This window comes from Tamandua tetradactyla, chromosome 1 (assembly GCF_023851605.1).
Source record: "Tamandua tetradactyla isolate mTamTet1 chromosome 1, mTamTet1.pri, whole genome shotgun sequence".
Lineage (NCBI taxonomy): Eukaryota > Metazoa > Chordata > Mammalia > Pilosa > Myrmecophagidae > Tamandua > Tamandua tetradactyla.
The window spans coordinates 66,134,066-66,153,992 of NC_135327.1; the positions used below are offsets into that span (position 1 = coordinate 66,134,066).

At 37.8% G+C, this 19,927-nt stretch overlaps 1 protein-coding gene across 2 annotated transcripts in view; it reads left to right on the forward strand.

Moving 5' to 3' along the window:
• OGDH (oxoglutarate dehydrogenase) overlaps positions 1 to 19,927 on the forward strand; it is a 136,221-nt gene that overhangs the window by 109,365 nt on the left and 6,929 nt on the right. For both annotated transcript variants that reach the window (XM_077118310.1, XM_077118299.1), the window contains exons 11-14: positions 17,393 to 17,572; positions 18,075 to 18,227; positions 18,970 to 19,072; positions 19,402 to 19,530. In XM_077118310.1, the coding sequence (XP_076974425.1) occupies positions 17,393 to 17,572; positions 18,075 to 18,227; positions 18,970 to 19,072; positions 19,402 to 19,530 (565 nt within the window). The remainder of the gene's footprint in view (positions 1 to 17,392; positions 17,573 to 18,074; positions 18,228 to 18,969; positions 19,073 to 19,401; positions 19,531 to 19,927) is intronic.

The following is a 19,927-nucleotide window of genomic DNA, read 5'->3' on the forward strand; positions in this document are numbered from 1 at the left end:
TATAGCAGCGTTATTTACAATTGCAAAGAGATGGAAACAGCCAAAATGTCCATCAACAGACGAGTGGCTAAACAAACTGTGGTATATACATACAATGGAATATTATGCAGCTTTAAGGCAGGATAAACTTATGAAGCATGTAATAACATGGATGGACCTAGAGAACATTATGCTGAGTGAGTCTAGCCAAAAACTAAAAGACAAATACTGTATGGTCCCAATGATGTGAATCGACACTCTATTATAAACTTGGAATATGTCATTGGTAACAGAGTTCAGCAGGAGTTAGAAACAGGGTAAGATAATGGGTAATTGGAGCTGATGGGATACAGACTGTGCAATAGGACTAGATACAAAAACTCAAAAATGGACAGCACAATAATACCTAATTGTAAAATAATCATGTTAAAACACTGAATGAAGCTGCATCCGAGCTATAGGTTTTTGTTTTGTTTTGTTTTGTTTTGTTTTGTTCTTACTATTATTACTTTTATTTTTTTTCTCTATATTAACATTCTATATCTTTTTCGGCTGTATTGCTAGTTCTTCTAAACCAATGCAAATGTACTAAGAAACGATGATCATGCATCTATGTGATGATGTTAAGAATCACTGATTGCATATGTAGAATGGTATGATTTCTAAAAAAAATGGACAGCACAATACTACCTAATTGTAATGTAATTATGTTAAAACACTGAATGAAGCTGCATCTGAGCTATAGTTTTTTTTTCTTATATATTTTTGTATTTTTTATTTTTATTTTTATCTTTTCTCTATATTATCATTTTATTTCTTTTTCTGTTGTCTTGCTATTTCTTTTTCTAAATCGATGCATATGTACTAAGAAATGATGATCATACATCTATGTGATGATATTAAGAATAACTGATTGCATATGTAGAATGGAATGATTTCTAAATGTTGTGTTAGTTAATTTTTTTTAATTAATAAAAAAATGTAAAAAAAAAACTAAAATTGTGAAATTGTAACCCATATCCAACTCTGAAATCTGTTCTACAACTAATTCTTGCACTGTGCTTTGAAATTTATTTCAAAATAAATTTGATCATGATGATAAAAAAATATTTATTCTTTCTAGCCTCCAGTGTTCTGGAGCAGCTAGAAGGAAAAATCTGAGATGATGGTGTGGTAGCCCGTGACAAACTCTGGGATCTGTCCTGTTACTACTTGTTGAAGGATGTTTTGAAAACTTGTTTTTTTCTTTCTTTGGTTTGCATATGTATTATGTTTTACAATAATATAAATTAAAAAGTTAAAAAAAAAAAAAGCTGGTCACATCTAGGGTTTCTCTATCAGCTGGAGTAGGCACATGGCTGGCATCTCCTGGTTTTGGGGGCCTGGGTTGTGTTGCTTTCTGATTCCAGTGGCTTTCTGTGTAGGCTCTCCAAGCATCTCCACGTCTGTGTCTAGGTGTCTCTCTTGGTATCCACTCTCCATGAACTCTCTCTCTCTCTCTCTTTTTATTTAATATTTTTATTGTAAAGCTTAACAAACATTTCTTTTTTTATTTTTATTGTACACAACAAACAAATATACAAGCATTCTGTACATCGTATACAATCATTTGCTCACAATATCATCACATGGTTCTGTGTTCATCACCATGATAATTTTTTTTAAACATTTGCATCTCTCTTACAAAAGAAATAAGAAAGAAGAAACTCACACGTACCATACCCCTTACCCTCCTCTCATTGACCATTAGTATTTCAGTCTGCTCAATTTTTTTAACCTTTGTTCCCCCTATTATTTGTTTATTTTTTATCCAACATTTTACTCATCTGTCTATACCTCTATCATTCTCCTTGAGCTCTTTTAAGGACTCCAGTTAACAAATTAAGATCCACTTGAATGGATGGGGCAGTGTCTCCATGGAAACATCCTAATCAAAAGATTCCACCCATAATAAGTTTGCACCCACAGATTGAATTGAAAGAGGATAGGTTTTCTGGGGGACATAACAGTTTCAGACCAGCACAGGTCCTATGTTTGTTTGTTTTCAGTTTTTATTGTAGTGACATTTATACAATTGAAAATTTCTCCTTTTAACCACATTCACATAAATAATTCAGTGCTGTTAATTATATCCACAATGTTGTGCTACCGTTACTACCATCCATCAAAACTTCTCAGTCAACCTAAATAGAAATTCTGTGCAATTTAAGGATGAACTCCCCATTCTCTAATCCCAGTATATCTCTTGGCAACTTATATTTTAGATTCTAACTGTTTGAGTTTGCTTATAATAATTAGTTCATTATAGTGAGCTCATACATTTTTTATCCTTTTGTGTCTGGCCTATTTCACTGAACACAGTATCCTCAAGGTTCATTGCATGCATCTAGACTCCATTCCTTTTTATGGCTGAGTAATATTCCATTTTATGACTACACCATATTTTGTTTATCCATTCATCAGTTAATGAATCCTTGGGTTGCTTCCATCTTTTGGCAATTGTGAATAATGCCACTATGAACATAGGTGTGCAAATACCAATTTGAGTCCCTGCTTTCAATTCTTCTGAGTATATTCCTAGTAGCAGGGTTGCCATATCATATGGTAATTCTATACTTAGCTTCCTGAGGAACTGCTAAACTTTTCTTCCTCAGAGGCCACACCATTGTATATTTCCACCAACAGTGAATGAGTGTTTCAATTTCTCCACATCCTCTCCTTGGAATTTTCTGTTTTTTTTTTTTAATAGCAGCCATTCTAATGGGTATGAAATGATATCTCTTTGTGGTTTTGATTTGTATTTCCTCTTTGGAGAAATGTCTGTTTGACCCCTTTGCCCATTTTTAAATTGGGTTGTTTGGTTTTTTGTTGTTGAGTTGTGGGATTTCTTTATATATCCTGTATATTAAAGCCTTATTGGATATGTGGTTTCCAAATATTTTCTCCCATTGAGAAGTTGTCTTTCCATTTTCATGATAAAGTCCTTTGAGACCCAAAAGATTTTCTTTTGAGGAGGCCCCATTTATGTTTTTTCTTTTATTGCTTGTACTTTGGGTGTAAAGTCTAAGTAGCTGTTTCCTGCCACAAAATCCTGAAGATGCTTCCTTATATTTTCTTCTATGAGTTTTATAGTTCTGGGTCTTATATTTAGGTCTTTGGTCCATTTTGAGTTGATTTTTATAAATGGTGTGAGATAGGGGTCCCTCTTCATTCTTTTGTATAGGGATATCTACTTCTCCCAGCACCAATTGTTGAAGAGACTGTTTCTTCCCAATTGAGTGAACTTGGCAGCCTTGTCAAAAATCAGTTGACCATTCTGTGCCTCTCTGTACCTGAGAAGATGGTAGTGTGGGAGCCCAAGTCAGTGCTGTTTGTATGTCTGGCTAACATTTGTCGATCATCCCTTGCAGAAGCAATTTTCAGAAAATTTGCAAGTGATCAAAATATGTCAAATAATTGAAGGATAGGCAATGCTACAACATCCACATATGAGATGTGAAACCCTCCTCATTATTGAGAGCAAAATTGCATGAAGAAGCATGATATCACCGTGAATCACATTGCCTGGCAGGTTACCCAAGAAGATTTTGCCATAGTTGATTGTATACAATTGTGGATGAACACTATCTGAGAAATTTGAATAGAGAAGGTAGTGAAGTTAAAAACTGCAAAGCTGGGTACATGGTAGTTCAGTGGTAGAATGCTCACCTTTCATGCAAGACACCCAGGTTTGATTCCTGGACCATCCCACCCCCCACCCCACCCCGAAAAAAAAAAACTACAAAAACAAACAAAAAAACCTGCAAAGCTAAAGTTGAACTATTTGGGAGCTATGATCCATAAATACAGCTTATTACTGAAGATCCTTATTATGGGAGTTTGAGATTCTGTACTAGCTGTGTGTTAGGTGCTGCAAAACATTTTTTTGAGAAGTCATACAGAAGCTGCATCCGTTCATTGCTGAAGGCCAACTAGCATCCTTACAGTGATGTTCTAGGTTTTTCAATTCATCAGTGTGTTAAAGTGTAATGTTTACTAGCTCAAAGCCGCAACTGTTTTTTCAGTTGACTTACTGTTTCTTATCTTAAAAAATAATTGTAGATGGAAATTGTGTTGTGTTTTGGCAGAATAATTAATAAAAAATCTTTGATTCAGATGGTTTATGGGGCACATAAAATGTTCTTAAACAAATTGAACCTCTTATCTTGCCCCAGTTACAAAAATAGTGGAACAAACAAAAAGAACCACAAAATATAATGCTTTGGGTGTGTTTTGTAACAATCATTTCTTTCCAATGTTTAGCCTTCAGGTACTAACTAATCTAAGCATGGCTAGACTTCTAATATGCTTAATTATGATCTAAATAAATAATAAAATAAAACATCACTTTAAGGCCCAAGTCAGTATGTGAGCCCATTGAGACTTTTAAATGATCTACTTCTTCAGTAAGTTGACATGTGTAACTTGATGGTCAAATGCCCTCTATTCATCTATACTACTGTCATCTTTTTACACAGGGCCTTTTATTAAATTACATACCCCTAGTCATTGGAGCTCACAATCGTGATAGGAAGTACTATAAAGTACACACACCTTGAGTGCACACTTGTATGTTAAAAAGATAGGAGAGAATAATCAATGGAATTAATTTTTGGCACCTTTGATTATTCTTAGTTTTTGTTTATGTAGTTTATTTCATAAGAAGGTCAACTTTTTGCTCTCATTTGGACCACTTTGCTTCTAAAAATTTAATTCTATCCAGAAAGGACACTATATTCTGTTTTTCTTATGTTCGCTTTGACAAATGTGTCTGTTTTTAGATGCACATATAACCCAAATGTCATATATATATGGGCTTAGATGGGAAAAAGATCATTTAAAAAGGTGAAAAAAGAATTCTGTTATGTTGAAGTCCTTAAATAATATGTTGCATTCTTTTATCAGTGTTTCATTTATTGAGGAATATAGGTAATTTCTGTGTACTATGAGATAACTGTCATTTCAAATTCATTTAGATATATTTCAGAATAGATTGTTTTAAAAATAAACTGGGGAGGGCGGGCCACAGTAGCTCAGCAGGCAGAGTTCTCGCCTGCCATACCAGAGACCTCATAAAAATAAAAAATAAAAAAATAAACTGGGGAATATAAAAATACAATTGAGATATTAAAGGAAAAGCAATTGGCCATAGATATGAGGATCTTATTTCTGAACTCAGTTTGATTTCATTGGTCTATGTATCTATCCTTGTGCCAGTACAGTGCTGTTTGGGCCACTGTAGTTTTGTAGTAAGCTTTAAAGTCAGGACGTATGGGTCCTCCAACTTTGTTCATTTTCAGGATGGTTTTCACTGTTCGGAGTCCCTTACCCTTCTAAATAAATTCAATGATTGGCTTTTCCATTCCTGCAAACAAGGCTGTTGGAATTTTTATTAGGATTGTGTTGACTCTGTAAATTGCTTTGGGTAGAACTGACGTCTTAATAATATTTAGTCTTCCATAGACTACGATGGATTTGGAGTTGATTTTTGTACATGGAGTAAGGTATGTATTAAGGTGAACTTTTTAGCTTATAGGTGTCCATTACCCTGTGTTTTGGTTTCCTAGGCCTGCTTAAAGCAAATACCATGAAATGGTATCATCAACATGATGTCTTCAAGGTTCATCCATGTTGTTGCATGGACCAGCATTTCACCTCTTTTTACATCTTGTTGACACTTATTTTCAGTTTTTTTAATAAGAGCCAACCTAATGGGTGTGAAGTGAGTGGTAAGTCCTTTGCCAGCTTCTACAAATAAAAGTTCTGCTGGTCTTTTGATTAGGAGCACATTGACTTCTATAGATCATTTTGGGAATAATCATAATCCTAACAGTATCAAGTCTTCCAATCCATGAACATGGTAAATCTCTCCATTTATTTAGATCTTCTTTTATTTCTTTCACAGATATTTTATAGTTTTAAGCATACAGCAACTGCACGATTTAATAAATTTATAACTAATACTTCGTTATTTTGGAGCTATTTTAAATGATGATTTTTTTTTCATTTTAATTTCTGATTGTTTATTATCAGGCTATAGAAATACAGTTTTTAGTACATTGATCTTATATCTTGCAACCTTACTAACCTCAGCTATTAGTCTTGTAGTATTCGTGAAGATTCTTTGGAATTTTCTATATGGACAGTCATGTTATATGTAAATACACAGTTTTATTTCTTCCTTTCTGGTGTTTCTCTCTCTATTGCTATGGCTATTTCTTAATATATATTTAACCCTTGTGTTTATTTTTCTTGTCTTATTGCACTGACAGTAGACTTTTAGAAGGAAAATTTCCTGTCTTTCATCATCAAATATGACATTAGCTGTAGGGTTTTTGTAGATATCCTTTAACAAGTTAAAGGAGCCCCTTCTATTCCTAGTTTGTAGAGACTGTTTACCATGAATGGATGTAATCAAATGCTTTTTCTCCATCTGCTGAGATGATGATATGGTTTGCTAACAGTGAATTATATTGATTTTAGAGAGTGAAATCAGCTTTGCATTGATTTGATGTATTATCCTTTAAATAAATTGCCATATTTGATTTTTTGTTGAGGATTTTTGTTTCTAATTTCAGAGTTTTGAACATAGTTTAGAACTACTGTATTAGCTAGGGTTCTCTAGAGAAACAGGCAAGCAGGAAATATCCGTAGATAGAAAATTTATAAAAGTGTTTCACGTAACCATGGGAATGTAGAGTCCAAAATCCGTAGGGCAGGCTGTGAAGCTGATGACTCCTATGAAGGGTCTGGACAAACTCCACAGGAGAGGCTTGCTGGCTGAAGCAGAAAGAGAGACTGTCTCTTCTGAGCCCCCCTTAAAAGCCATCCAATGATTAGATTAAGAGTCATTCATTGCCGGAGACACTCCCCTTGACTGATTACAAATGCAATCAGCTATGGATGCAGCCGACATGGTCATGATTTAATTCTATGAAATGTTCTCATAGCAACAGACAGGTCAGCACTTACCCAACCAGACAAACAGGTACCACCACCTGGCCAAGTTGGCACATGAACCTCACCGTGACAACTACATAGTTTGTAGTTTTCTTATAATATCTTTAGCTGATTTTGTTATCTCTGTACTGCTGACCTCATAACTAAGTTGGGACATATTTCCTTTTATTTTCTGGAAAAGTTTATGTAAAATCGCCATTTCCTATTAATATTTAGTACAATTTGGTAGTGAAAGATATATCTGGGCCTAGAATTTTCTTTGTAGGATGTTTTTTCTTTCTTTTTATTTTCAGAACTTTGACAGTGATGTATCTTGGAATGAATTTATTTAAGTTTTTCATGGGGGGATTCTGCTCAACCTTTTTTTAAAAAACATACCATATAATTAATCAATTTCAGTGGTTTTTAATATATTTACAGAGTTCTGCAACTGTTACCACAATAAATTTTAGAACATTTTCATCACCCCCAAAAGAAATCTCATACCCATTAGCAGTCACGTCTCTTTTTTTCCCCAATCCCCCTAGTCCTAGGCAACCGCCAGTCTACTTTCTGTCTCTGTAGGTTTGCCTATTCTGGACATTTCATATTAATGGAATCATACATTATATGGTCCTTTATGACTGGGTTCTTTCCTGTAGCATAATGTTTTCAAGGTTTATCTTATGTCATAGCATGTATCAGGACTTCATTATTTTTTATTGTTAAATAACATTGTCTTCTGAATATAGCACATTTTATGTATCCATTTATCAGTTGATGGACATTTGGATTATTCCTGTGTTTTTGGCTGTGATTAATGCTGTTACAAACATTTGCATACAAGTTTTTGCATGGATTTTTTTCATTTATCTTGTGTATATACCTGGGAATAGAATTGCTGTTTCATATGGTAATAACTATGTTTAGCCTTAACTACCAGGCTGTTTTACAAAGTGTTTGCACTACTTTACATTTCCACCAGCAGGTATGAGGATTCTAATTTTTTGACATCCTCACTAATACTTGTGAATGTCTGTCTTTTTTATTATAGCTGTCTTAGTGGACGTGAAGTGGTATCTCCTTGTGGTTTTGATTTGTATTTCCATGATGATTAGGATGTTAAGCATCTTTAATGTGCTTATTGGCTGTTTGTGTATCTTCTTTGAAGAAATGTCTATTCAAATCCTTTGCCCATTTTTAATTGGAATATTTGTTTTTTATTAAGTTGTAAGACGTTTTTATTGATCTGGGTATGAGCCTCTTACCAGATTATATGATTTAGAAATATTTTCTTCCATTCTGTGGCTTGTGTTTTTTTTTTCATTTTTTTTTTTGTTGTTGTTGTTGTTGTTTGTTTGTTTTTATTTTCTTTATAATATCCTTTGAAGAACAAAAGTTTTAATTTTGATGAAATACTGTTTATCTATTTTTTCTTTTGTCATCTCTGTTTTTGTGTCATATCTAAGAAGGCTTTGCCCTAACTGAGAGGCACAGAGATTTCCTCCAATGTTTTTGGCTACGAGTTCTATAGTTTTAGCTTACATCTATGACCCATTTTGAGTTCATTTTTCCAATGGTGCAATGAAGGGGTCCAGCTTCATTCTTTCACAAATAGATATACAGATGTTCGAGCACCATTTGTTGTAGAGACTGTTTTCCCTCGTGACTTGCCTTGACATCACAGCTTCTTGAATCTGTAGATTTATGTCTTTTGCCAAATTTGGGTAATGTTCAGGCATTATTTCTTATTTCAACCATTATTTCTTTGGCCCTACCTTCTTCCTCCTCTCCTTCTGGGATCCATGACAAAATGTTAGATCTTTTGTTTTAGTCCCCACAGGGTCTTGAAGCTCTCTTCATCTCTCATTACTGCTGGGTGGGTGAAGAAGGATTTCCCACCACCCTGGCTAGTGGAGGCAGAGGTGCTTCATTACTGTTCCCCATTGGCCTCCATTGACCTTAGAGCCAGCAGTGTGTAGCCTCATTTCTACTGGGCAGTAGTGAAAATCGATTCTCTACTGGACCTCCTCCTACCCCACCCCTTCAAACAGCAGATTCAGATGCCTCCTTACCACCTAGAAGCCTAGGTCTCCACCTGGCCTTCTGCCACTAACTCATCTCAGTGAGGGGCTTGGGGTACCTGATTCCCACCAGTTTAGTCTTCCCACTCAGCCTTTGTTAGTGGGGGTTTGGAGCTGCAGTTTTCTTCTGAGGTGTTTGGCTGGAGTAGAGCAGCTATTATCTAAAAGTTTGGTCTTAGACGACTCCTTTCCTGGTCCTTTGGCTGGAGAGAATGGGCTTTTCTTGGGGCTCTTTTGGTCCATGCCCGTTGGTGTTGCCTTAGTGCTAATTTCTCCCACACCCAGTCTGAGATGTATAAGGAAGAAGAAAATCCAGGGAGCTTACTATCATTTCTCCTAGCTTATCTGCCTTCTTCTATCATCTTCAGAGTTTTATGTTTCTTTTCTATATAATATCCAGGGTTTCTGCTGTATTCAACAGGAGCAGTAGGGAAAACTACATCTACCCTATCTTTCCAGAAGCAGAATTCCCTGTGAGAAAGTTTTGAAATTATCATTTGTTGGGACTATTCAGGTTATCTGTTCCTTCTTGAGTGGGCTCCAGTAATTTGTCTTTCAAGGAATTTGTGCATTTCATTGAAGTGATAGAATTTATGGACATAAAGTTTATAATATTATTATCCTTAATATTAATGTCCATGGGATCTGTAGTAGTGTCCCTTCACTCATTCCTGATATTGGTGATTTGTGTCTTTTCTCTTTTTTCTTGGTTAGTCTGGCTAAATTGCAGGGGGGTTTTGTTTGTTTTTTTGGCATGGGCAGGCACCAGGAATCGAACCTGGGTCTCCGGCATGGCAGGCGAGAACTCTGCCACTCAGCCACCATGGCCTCCCATTTATGGCTATAAATGTATCTTTTCTCCCCAAAAGAAATGGCTTTTGGTTTCATGTCTCTATTATTTTCCTGTTTGCAATTTCATTTATTTCTGTTCTTTATTACTCCTTTCTATTTGCTTTGGATTTAACTTAATCATCTTTTTCTGTCTTCTTAAGGTAGATGTTTAGATAATTGATTTGAGACCTACCTTCTTTATAATATAGGAATACTTTGGAGATATTGTGGATTCGGTTCCAAACCACCACAGTAAAGCAAATATCACAATAAAGCAAGTCACACAAATTTATGGTTTTCCAGTGCATATAAGCATTATGTTTACACTGTAAGTAGTCTATTAAGTGTTCAATAGCATATATTTAAAGTATCAATGCACACACTTTAATTAAAATGTGACACAGAGACACAAAGTGAGCATATGCTGTAGAAAACTGTCACTAATAGACTTGTTTGAGGCATGGTTGCAAACTCTCAATTAAAAAAAAAAGGACTGTCTGCAAAGTGCAATAAAGCAAAGTGCAATAAAACAAAGTATGTCTGTATAAGCATTTAATAACATTAAAATTTAAAAATCACATCACTCAAATATAGTACAGGGAAGCCTTCAGTTTGTCAAACTTCCTATTCCAGAAAGTCATGTATTTTGGTTGAACATAAGTGATGCAGCTCTTGGAGGAGAGTGTCTTAGGATGATGAGTGTGTAGACTCTGCCTTACAAGGAATGACCAAGGAAGCTGGGCCACTATTCCTGAAAGATAAAAGACTTGGGTAAATAGGAATTATCTTCAAATAAATGAATAACTTGAGTAGCAAAGGATATAATGGCCAGAACCAGCACCAATGGTTGGCAATTTCCAGGAAGCAGATTTCAGTTGAATGAAAGGAAGAACTTCCAACAACAGACCTGTTCCAACAGAACTGGCTTCCTGTCCTTGAAAATAGTGAAACAATAGACGAGAACTATCGGGATTAGACAGGACTCCAAACAGGGGCAAGAGAATAAACCATTTGGCTCCTAAACCAGTAGTTCCACTTACAGGAATTCTTCTTAATACATTCACAATTTGAATACTAAGATATATGTTAAAGAATATTATCCCTGCAAAGTTTGTAGTGGCAAAAAGCTAGAAATCTGAACTTCCATTAGTAAACCTGTATGGTGCTGGTTAAATAATTAACCGTACCTATGTGACAAGGTTTAAGGTATTAATAAAAGAAAAATGCTTAGAATAGTACCTGGCACATAAATAAGCACTAGGTAAGTTCATTGCAATCATTAGTACAATTGAATGAAGCTGTTTAAAAGACTGACGTCTACATGTATATGTACTGAAATGAACTACAAGATACACTATGTGGGAAAAAGTGGCAGAGCTGCATATAGAGTATACCTCCACTAGGGTTTTACAAAACACATGCATATGTGACAACCAAATGGGATCCTAGGACAGAAAAGGGAGATTAGGGAGAAAGTAAGGAAATATGAATAAAGTGTGAATTTTAGTTAATAATAAATACATCAGTATTGGTTCATTTCTTGTAACAAATATATCATGCTCATGCAAAATGTTATTAATATGGAAAAGTAGGTGTGGGCTGTCTGGGAACTCTATATATTATCTTTGTTATTTTTCTAAAACTGTTCTTAAAAAAATAGTCTGATAATAATAACAGTAAGGTATCGATGTATGGGGAAAAAACCCCACCCATATGTGTGTGCACTCCCACCCAAAGAGAAACCTGTGCCCTAAGAACATAGAAGCTGGTCACAGGGGTGGATGTTGGGGAGGGCAGCTGGAAATTGAGGTTTCAGAATGCCAAAGCAACTTACTTTTCACTGTACATGTTCTTCTGTACCATTTGAATTTTTTTTTCACCATATGCTTGGATTGCTTTTTCAAAAACAAAATTATTTTAAAAGATATAATTTTATGATTCTGTGCACTCACTCATTTTAAGAAAGTTTTTTTACTTTGTAGCACTTCTGTGAGGTCTAGATGTAATTGGCATTTTATGATCAATAACCTACCTGTTAGACACCCTTCATCTCCAGTCTTTCTATTTAAGTAATTGTGAGAAAGAAAATTTAAAAACAATTTCGCACAAGTACAGAATTTTAGACCTCCGTAACGAGCTGTAATCTCTTTATTGCTTTTGATAAGGTGTTGGTATGGAGTTAAGTAACATCTGTAGCAGGAGAGGCTGGGCTGCTTTACAGAGGCTCTTATTTCTCTAAAAACATGCCTAGAAATTCTCTTTTAGAAATCTCTTCTATAGAAACCATCAGATGCTAAATGTTTTTGTGTAAGAATATTTGTCAAACCATGTTAGTTCCACCATGAAGTTAGGAAATAGGCTTTATGTCCAGCAGTATAAGAATCTTTGCTTAAATTTTGGTCAAGCTCTAGGAAAGATTAGGATACAGTCATGAAAATATTTAATATCTGGGAAAGTAGTTATAATATGGTCAGTGGGAAGTATAGGGAACTCACATGTTGCAAGAGTGTAAGTGGCACAACCACGTTGGAGAGCAATTTGATAGTTTTTAGTAAAGTTTATGATTCTTGTGCCCTGTGGCTTGGTTTACTCTTCCTAGGATTATACTGCAGATAAACTAAGAGTGTGTACAGTAACATCAATTGTATTGACCACACATTGGAAACAATGGAAATTTCCACCAGTAGGAAAGTGAGTGGATATACTGGGACATACTGTTTGGTAGATAAATTTCCCTACTAAGCTCTACTAGACATTAACCAAATGAATGGTAAGAATAGATATTGAACAAAAAGCAGGTTATGAAGGATCTGTACAGTACACAGAATATGCTGCCATCTGTAAGATATGTACACTATAGTGCTGTATATAAGGTTTAAAAACATGTAAATATTCTCAGAATTTTAGTGCCATCACAAACCAAGAAAGGCAGAGAAGCCTTTCCAGACTTAAGGAAACTAAAGTGACATGACAGCCAAGAACAGTTGTCATGTCCTGGTAGACACTAGCCTAAGGGGAAAAAATGAAAATCGAGGCAGATATTATTAGCATGGTTGGTGAAATGTGTATATAGACTGTGGATTAGATAATAGTAGTCTATCAAGTGTTAAATTGCTTGGGGTTGAGAATTGCACTGTGACTGAAAAAGGGAATGTCCTTGTTTTAAAAAATATGCAATCAAGTATTTCTAAAATCTATTCCTAAATGGTTCAGGGAGAAAATGTGTATGTGTATATTTGTGTATTAGAAAAAGTATAAATAATAAAGCAAATGGGATGTGCTGGTTTGAAAGGATGTATGCCCCCTAGAAAAGCCATGTTTTAATCAAAATCCCATTTCGTAAAGGTAGAATAATCCCTGTTCAATACTGTATGTTTGAAACTGATTGGATCATCTTCCTGGATGATGTGATTTAGTCAAGAGTAGTTGTTAAACTGGATTAAGTGATGACATGTCTCCACCCATTTGGCTGGGTCTTGATTGGTTTACTGGAGTCCTATAAGAGAGGAAACATTTTGGAGAATAGGCGATTCAGAGAGGGCAGAGAAGAACAACATAGTCAGGAGAATCAGAGAGCCCGCAAGCCAGTGACCCTTGGAGATGAAGAGGGAAAGTACCTCCCGGGAAGCTTCATGAAACAGGAAGCCAGAAGAGAAAGCTAGCAGATGACCTCTTGCTTGCCATGTGCCCTCCCAGCCTAGAGAGAAACCCTGAGCTTCATCAGCCTTCTTGAACCAAGGTATCTTTCCCTGGATGCCTTTGATTGGACATTTCAATAGACTTGTTTTGATTGGGACATTTTCTCAGCCTTAGAACTGTAGACTAGCAACTCATTGAATTCCCCCTTTTTAAAAGCCATTTCATTTCTAGTATATTGCATTCCAGCAGCTAGCAAACTAGAACATGGGACAAAATGTGAACTGGTGAATCTGGGCGAAGAGGGTATTTGGAAGTGCTTCTTATTATTCTTTTAACTTTTTCCTAAGTTTGAAATTCTATCGCAATTTAAAACTTACCAAGAAAACTGAAAACGCTATATATTATTTATGATAAATGAAATATATATCCTAAGGGGTGGAAGTGATGTACTTGAATTCCAGGGTAGTGGTTCTGTCTGTAAAGAAAATAGAATCAGACTTCCGGAGAAGATGGCGGCTTAGTAAGACGCGCGGGTCTTAGTTCCTCCTCCAGAAAAGCAACTAAAGAAACAGAAACAATACGAAACAGCTCCTGGAGTCACGACAGAGACCAAAAAGACAGCGTACCCCATTCTGGAACGGCTGAACGGGCAGGGAGAATCCGCTGCGGTGAGATACCTGAGGGGTGCGCGCTTTCCCGGCTGGGGCGGCTGGCGACTGGGGTCCCCTCCACGCACGTGGCTCCCCGGTCTGACTGGGAACGTTGGATAGCAGGGCCCTCCCGTCACACTTGGTGTCTCGGGCCAGCTGGGCAATTTGGACCGGCACTCCCCCAAGCCGCGGCCAGCGACCCCCGCCTCCATGCATGGTTTCCCGGGCCGACTGCCCCGCAGACAAACGACTGCCATGAGCACCACCTACTGGGCAGGAAAAGAAAAACAGAGCCCAGAGATTCCACAGAAAAACCTTTCAACCAGCTGGGTCCCACACCCAGGGAAATCTGATCAAATGCCCAGACACCAGCAGAAAATAATGGATGATGCTCGGAAAATTGAAGATATGGCCCAGTCAAAGGAACAAACCAATAGTTCAAATGAGATACAGGAGCTGAGACAACTAATGCTGAATATACGAACAGAAATGGAAAAACTCTTCAAAAACCAAATCAATAAATTGAGGGAGGACATGAAGAAGACATGGGCTGAACAAAAAGAAGAAATAGAAAATCTGAAAAAACAAATCACAGAACTTGTGGGAGTGAAGGACAAAGAAGAAAAAATGGAAAAAACAATGGATACCTACAATGATAGATTCAAAGAGACAGAAGATAGAATTAGTGAACTGGAGGATGGAACATCTGAATTCCAAAAAGAAACAGAAACTATAGGGAAAAGAATGGAAAAACTTGAGCAGGGGATCAGGGAACTGAATGACAATATGAAGCGCACAAATATACGTGTTGTGGGTGTCCCAGAAGGAGAAGAGAAGGGAAAAGGAGGAGAAAAACTAATGGAAGAAATTATCACTGAAAATTTCCCAACTCTTATGAAAGACCTAAAATTACAGATCCAAGAAGTGCAGCGCACCCCAAAGAGATTAGACCCAAATAGGCATTCTCCAAGACACTTACTAGTTAGAATGTCAGAGGTCAAAGAGAAAGAGAGGATCTTGAAAGCAGCAAGAGAAAAACAATCTGTCACATACAAGGGAAACCCAATAAGACTATGTGTAGATTTCTCAGCAGAAACCATGGAAGCTAGAAGACAGTGGGATGATATCTTTAAATTACTAAAAGAGAAAAACTGCCAACCAAGACTCCTATATCCAGCAAAATTGTCCTTCAAAAATGAGGGAGAAATTAAAACATTTATAGACAAAAAGTCACTGAGAGAATTTGTGACCAAGAGACCAGCTCTGCAAGAAATACTAAAGGGAGCGCTAGAGTCAGATACGAAAAGACAGAAGAGAGAGGTATGGAGTAAAGTGTAGAAAGAAGGAAAATCAGATATGATATATATAATACAAAAGCCAAAATGGTAGAGGAAAATATTATCCAAACAGTAATAACTCTAAAAGTTAATGGACTGAATTTCCCAATCAAAAGACATAGAATGGCAGAATGGATTACGACCCAGCAATACCACTGCTAGGTATCTACTCAAAGGACTTAAGGGCAAAGACACAGACGGACATTTGCACACCAGTGTTTATAGCAGCATTATCTACAATTGCAAAGAGATGGAAATGGTCAAAATGTCCATCAACAGACGAGTGGCTAAACAAACTGTGGCGTATACCTACGATGGAATATTATGCAGCTTTAAGACAGACTAAACTTATGAAGCATGTAATAACATGGATGGAGCTAGAGAACATTATGCTGAGTGAGTCTAGCCAAAAACTAAAGGACAAATACTGTATGGTCCCACTGATGTGAACCGACATTCGAGAATCAGCTTGGAATATATCATTGGTAACAGAGACCAGCAGGAGTTGGAAACAGGGTGAGATAATGGGTAATTGGAGCTGAAGGGATACAGACTGTGCAACAGGACTAGATACAAAAACTCAAAAATGGACAGCACAATGATACCTGGGTGTAATGTAACTAGGTTGGAACACTGAGTGAAGCTGCACCTGAAATATGGTTTTTTGTTTGTTTGTTTGTGTGTTTGTATCTTTTGTTTTTGTTTTTTTTCTTTTTCCTTTTTATATATATATATTTTATTAGTATTATTATTTTAATTCTCTTCTCTATATTAACATTCTATATCTTTTTCTGCTGTTTTGCTAGTTCTTTTCCTAAATCGATGCAAATGTACTAAGAAATGATGATCATACATCTATGTGATGATACTAAGAATTACTGAGTGCATGTGTAGAATGGAATGATTTCTAAATGTTGTGTTAATTTCTTTTCTTTTTTTGATTAATAAAAAAAATTTAAAAAAAAAAAAAGAAAATAGAATCAGGGAGAAGTGTGGACTTTGGTTCCACTTGTGGTAAAAGAAGGTTTTGTTTTATTCTAAGAAATGAAGGAGGTCCTGAAACAAATATAGTGAAACTGTTTAGATTTGTTCATATAGGGAAACATTCATAGATGATCATTACAGTATAATTATCATAGTATAATTTTCTAGATGTTTGATATATTTCATAAGAATAAAATTTTAAATGCTAAATAAAATTATGAATATACAGTGTAGTTAAATTCTAGTACATCTAACTGGTGGAGAGTATTTTGAATATAAGTATGAAATTTTCTTTTCAAAGAAAAAATACTCAGAATAAAACATTAAATGAATAAAATGCAAAATTAATGAAATAATAGGATCCTGCATTTTTAAATATATATGTATACATATATGTATGTAATATATGTGTGTTTGTGTGCAAAAAAAAATAGTCTGGAAATGAAAACATCATAGCTACCATAGCTAGTGAAATGATAAGTAATTTTAATTTTTTTTCTTTTTTTTTTTTGCATGGGCGGGTACTAGGAATCAAATCTGGGTCTTTGGCATGGCAGGCAAGAACTCTGCCTGTTGCGCATCATGGCCCACCCAATTTTTATTTTTTTATACTGTCTCTTCCAAATTCTCTGTGTTGAACGTATTTTATCAGAATAGGAAACAAAATTTTAAAAAAAGAAACCTGCAACACAATTTTGGAGTATTACTCATTTTGAATAAGTAAAGTAAGAAATATATTGGCTTGTCCAGTGTTTTTTACTAAGGGAGCATGTATCAAGTGCCTCCCCTACTCAGCCCTGGCCTGGTTCCCAGATACATAAAAATGTTCCAGCCCTGCCCACCCTCGGCCCCTCCAGCCACAGCCCATGCAGGATTGTTCTCTCGACAAGGCCTACCATGCTTCTTGCAGATCGGCTTCACAACAGACCCCCGTATGGCCCGGTCCTCACCATACCCCACTGACGTGGCCCGCGTTGTCAACGCTCCCATCTTCCATGTGAATTCAGATGACCCCGAAGCTGTTATGTACGTGTGCAAGGTGGCAGCTGAGTGGAGGAGCACCTTCCACAAAGATGTGGTAGTTGATTTGGTGAGTGACCCTCATGGCTTTTCTGGGGCTGTCCTTTGCCTGCTAGGCTTCCTTGGCAGTCCCTTTAGCCTGATGAGACAACTCAGAATTTTTCCAGTACCATATCTTAGGCAGATTCTTCTCTAACTCAGGCGTATATTGAACCTCCTGAGCATTCAAGCCTGGGTACAGACTAACCACCAGGCTAGCTCGTGCTTCATCCTAAAAAAGCTGTGACAAGGAAGAAGGCAATGAGTTAGCTAGTCTGGTTCTCTCCTGGGACTGTTTTATGAGTCAAGAGTTTGTGTTCCCAGATCGTTCTCTCTTTTTACCTCATTTGGTAGTCAAAACAGCTCCAGCATGTATAGGAGAGGCAGGGTAAAGAAGAGACTTGTTGATTGTGGCACAGGAAGAGATGGAGCAGGTCCTTGTGTTCTCTGCACCCCAGCTCTGCAGGGACACTCACTGCTCTCCGAGGGGCTGAGACTTTGTTCTCTGTGCTCTTTTTCACCGGCATGCCCAGGTGTGCTACCGGCGCAATGGCCACAATGAGATGGACGAGCCCATGTTCACACAGCCGCTCATGTACAAACAGATCCGCAAGCAAAAGCCTGTGCTACAGAAGTATGCCGAACTGCTCGTGTCACAGGGTGTGGTCAATCAGCCTGAGTATGAGGTGCGGTTTCCCCAGCTCTTACTGCAGTGGGCCTTTCCAGAACTGATAGGGGCTTAGAGAAGGGAGCTCTTGCTTTTGCAAGTTAATTAGAATTCTAGTGAAAACATGTCAAAGCTGTTTACAATGACAGCATTTCATTATATCATTTTTGGGGGTGCCCAGGCTTCTAGGAGCTTTTGTGAAGGAAACGTTTGGCTGGAGGAGAAGGGTATGTTTTGGAGGTAAGGTAAAGAGTGGCCTGTGAGGCAGCACTCAGTAGGTTTTCTCTACTGGCACAAAGTGCAGTATATGGGGTGAGAGGCAGATGAAAGAGTCCAGTGTGTGAGCCAGTGTTAAGGTTGGTACAGTTCAGGACGGGAGGTCCTGGGAGGTGATGCTGGACAGGCATGGAGGGGGAGCAGGAGGGTGTTCGTGTTGTGTTGAAAGCACAGAGTAAGGGACAGAAGCACTAGTAAGGGCTTCTAGCTAGTAACTGAGTGAAAGAGACCTGTTCTTAGGAAGGAATCTTGGGGTGGGAAAGAACAGGGACCTGACCAGGAGAATGGGAAGATCTCTAGCCAGCATATGTGGAGAAGAAACTGTTGGGAATAAAATTTTGAAGGCTTCTCCCAGATCTGTGTATCCTAAAGGTTATACTTGTTTGGGGGAGTGGTGTAGGCTGGAGGCTGCAGGGCTGAGTCAGGTGTGTGGGAGGCCAGACCTCCAAGGGCTGGAGCTGCTGTGCTATGTCACCACCCTCCAGGAGGAGATTTCCAAGTACGATAAAATCTGTGAGGAGGCGTTCGCCAGATCCAAAGACGAGAAGATCTTGCACATTAAGCACTGGCTGGACTCTCCCTGGCCTGGTGAGTAAGAAAGAAGAAATGTCACAGTGGTCGCACATAAACTACTTTATGAGACTAATGTAACCCATTACCCCCTCTCCCTGGTGTGAGGTTCACATTCCCTCTACCCCCACTGCAGTCCCAGCTGTGCATCTAGTTCCAGCAAAGTCCTCTTTTCTGGGCCCCAGGTTCAGACCTGCACTGGTGTTTGCAGGGGGCCACACTATATTCCTCCCTCTGTTTGTCACAGTTTGGTCTTGGAAGATGGCAAGCCATCTCCACCATGACCTGAAGCCCCTCTCCTCCTCCTAAGCAGACCCTGGAGCTCAGGTTGACCTTCTCTCTCCCAGGCTTCTTCACCCTGGACGGGCAGCCTCGGAGCATGTCCTGCCCCTCCACGGGCCTGACAGAGGACATTCTGACACACATAGGGAACATCGCCAGCTCAGTACCTGTGGAGAACTTCACCATTCATGGAGGTAACAGATGCTATGATGGGCAAAGTTCAGGGGCACCATCCCTCCAGAACCACGACCTGCACCTCCGTGCTCAGGAGCCTCAGCCCCCAGCTTATGTTCTGTAGCAGTTTCATCCCCACCTCGCTCAGGGTCTGTTGAGAAGCTGAGGGAGGAAAGGCCTCTCCTTCTCTCTACTATCCCCTAACCTGACCATGGAACTAAGCTTGCCAAGTATGGAAGAAAGGGTGAAATGTTACTTCTTTTTGATCTACCCAATGGTCTTTAATTAAATCCTTTTTTACAACTTTTCCAGTGAAAACGATAACTAAGAATGAAAGAAATCTCTACTCTTCTTAGAGGGCCCTGTGCAGGGAGGTCAGCTCCTAGCGGAGGTACTGGGGCCTGGGATGGCTGGTGA